This window comes from Lotus japonicus, chromosome 3, assembly GCF_012489685.1.
Source record: "Lotus japonicus ecotype B-129 chromosome 3, LjGifu_v1.2".
Classification (NCBI taxonomy): Eukaryota; Viridiplantae; Streptophyta; class Magnoliopsida; order Fabales; family Fabaceae; genus Lotus; species Lotus japonicus.
In genome coordinates this window covers 28,829,347-28,831,012 of record NC_080043.1, presented here as the reverse complement: position 1 = coordinate 28,831,012, position 1,666 = coordinate 28,829,347, and the positions used below count along the sequence as shown (strand labels likewise).

The 1,666-nt window shown below is 44.7% G+C and overlaps 1 protein-coding gene across 1 annotated transcript; it reads right to left on the bottom strand.

Moving 5' to 3' along the window:
• Positions 1 to 600: 600 nt before the first annotated feature.
• LOC130743900 (uncharacterized) lies at positions 601 to 1,398 on the bottom strand. The gene has a single exon (XM_057596118.1). It carries the CDS (start codon positions 1,396 to 1,398, stop codon positions 601 to 603), a length of 798 nt encoding a protein of 265 aa, XP_057452101.1.
• Positions 1,399 to 1,666: the final 268 nt, after the last annotated feature.

The following is a 1,666-nucleotide window of genomic DNA, read 5'->3' as shown; positions in this document are numbered from 1 at the left end:
CACTGGGTCAGCTTTGACAACACACTCAAAGCATAGTCTCTTAATAACTTGGTCAGCTCTGAAATTCCCAATTCTGGGCTCCATGATAGCAACAAATCCCAGGTTATATATCCTGGTACAATCTTTCACAAAACTCACAAAGTTTTTCTTACCCGCACCTCTACAATTCCATATTAGCCAATTCATCATAACTAACAATGGAGGGGGAGGGAACCAACAAAAGACCTCACAAAGAGGGAGCGTCAGGGCCTTCTTCCATAGAAGCCTCCTATGGAATGATCACATCATTAATCTCATACATATAGCTTGAATCTTCGTTCATTAGATCACTGTTCCTAAGATTCTCGGGGGGAGGCTCAGGGATTCCTTTCTTTCTGAGAAGAGCTTTGATCAACTGAAGCTCCTCTTCATTAGGGACAGCGACACTGCCCTCTAACCAATCACTAGGTCCTCTTCCAGCCTTGAACTCTTCCCATAGCCAATGTTGATGCTTCCTAACTTCCTCAAGAATGACCTTTTCATTGTCATTCATAGAGGAGGTCTGATCAGAACTCCTGGTCATTTTCCAGTGTTGGATCAATTCTTTATCTTTTGTCTCCTTCATTTGGCCAGCACCTTTGGAGGTGTTCTGTTTTGGTGGCTTAGTTGCACTCCTCCTAGTGCTACTTGGGGAAGCTTTCCCTTGTTTCTTGTGTGAGTACACTTGGCTTGGGGGTGAGTTTGAGGCCTCAGGACTTGGCCAGACACTGTTATGTCCTTCAAAACATTGAACCTTGATCCAGAATTCTGGTGCTGCTCCCCAAGAGACCAGTTTTTCCCAGATTTCTTTCTAACAGACTTCTTTACAAGCATCCATGGCCCAAAACCTGTGGGGATTTCGTTCTCTTTGTTCTCCTGCTTATCTTTCTCCACATGGGTGGGGAGGTGGTTAGAGATAGTCGTAGTTTCTTCAATCACCATTGGTAATGTCTCAGAATGGGTTTCCATAGGTAGACTAGCTTGTTGAACCACAAAGGGCATTTGCACACTTGCCAAGGGTTCATGGGACCCATCCATTTTGTGACCATATCTACCACATCTAAAATAGATAGAGTCGAGCCCTTCGTATTCCAGAGCATGTTCCTCACCCATAGCTGTGTAATTAGTAGTCAATTGCTGGCTCAAGTCAATTTCTACGCAGATTCTAGCAAATCTGCTCCTGGAATGTACAGAAGTGTCCATATCAATTTTCAACATAGTCCCTAGGTTAGAGCCTAGTCTCCAGAGGAACTTCTCAGTGTAGAGCTCAACTGGCAAGTTAGGCAACCGGATCCAGACTGCAATCTTCTTCACCTCGTTGTCATGGGCCTTGAACATAGGTCTCCACCTCTGGACCATCAGATAATGATCTGCCACCATCCATGGTCCTTCATACGGTGCTAGTTTGTAGTCATTCTCACCTGAGAACCTAACAAGAAAGTATTCCTCACTCAGTTAAAGAACCTTGATATCACCTTCACGGGCCCAGAGGCGATGGAGTCTCTGATCCATCCATTTGTACCCAATCTTTTTTCCCAAAAGCTTCACAATAAGTGAGTTTCTCCATGGTTTGCACCATTCATTGTATTCCTCCAACGAGATGGGTATGACAGGGTTTGGATTGAAGGGCCCTCTAGCCTTCCCCAAT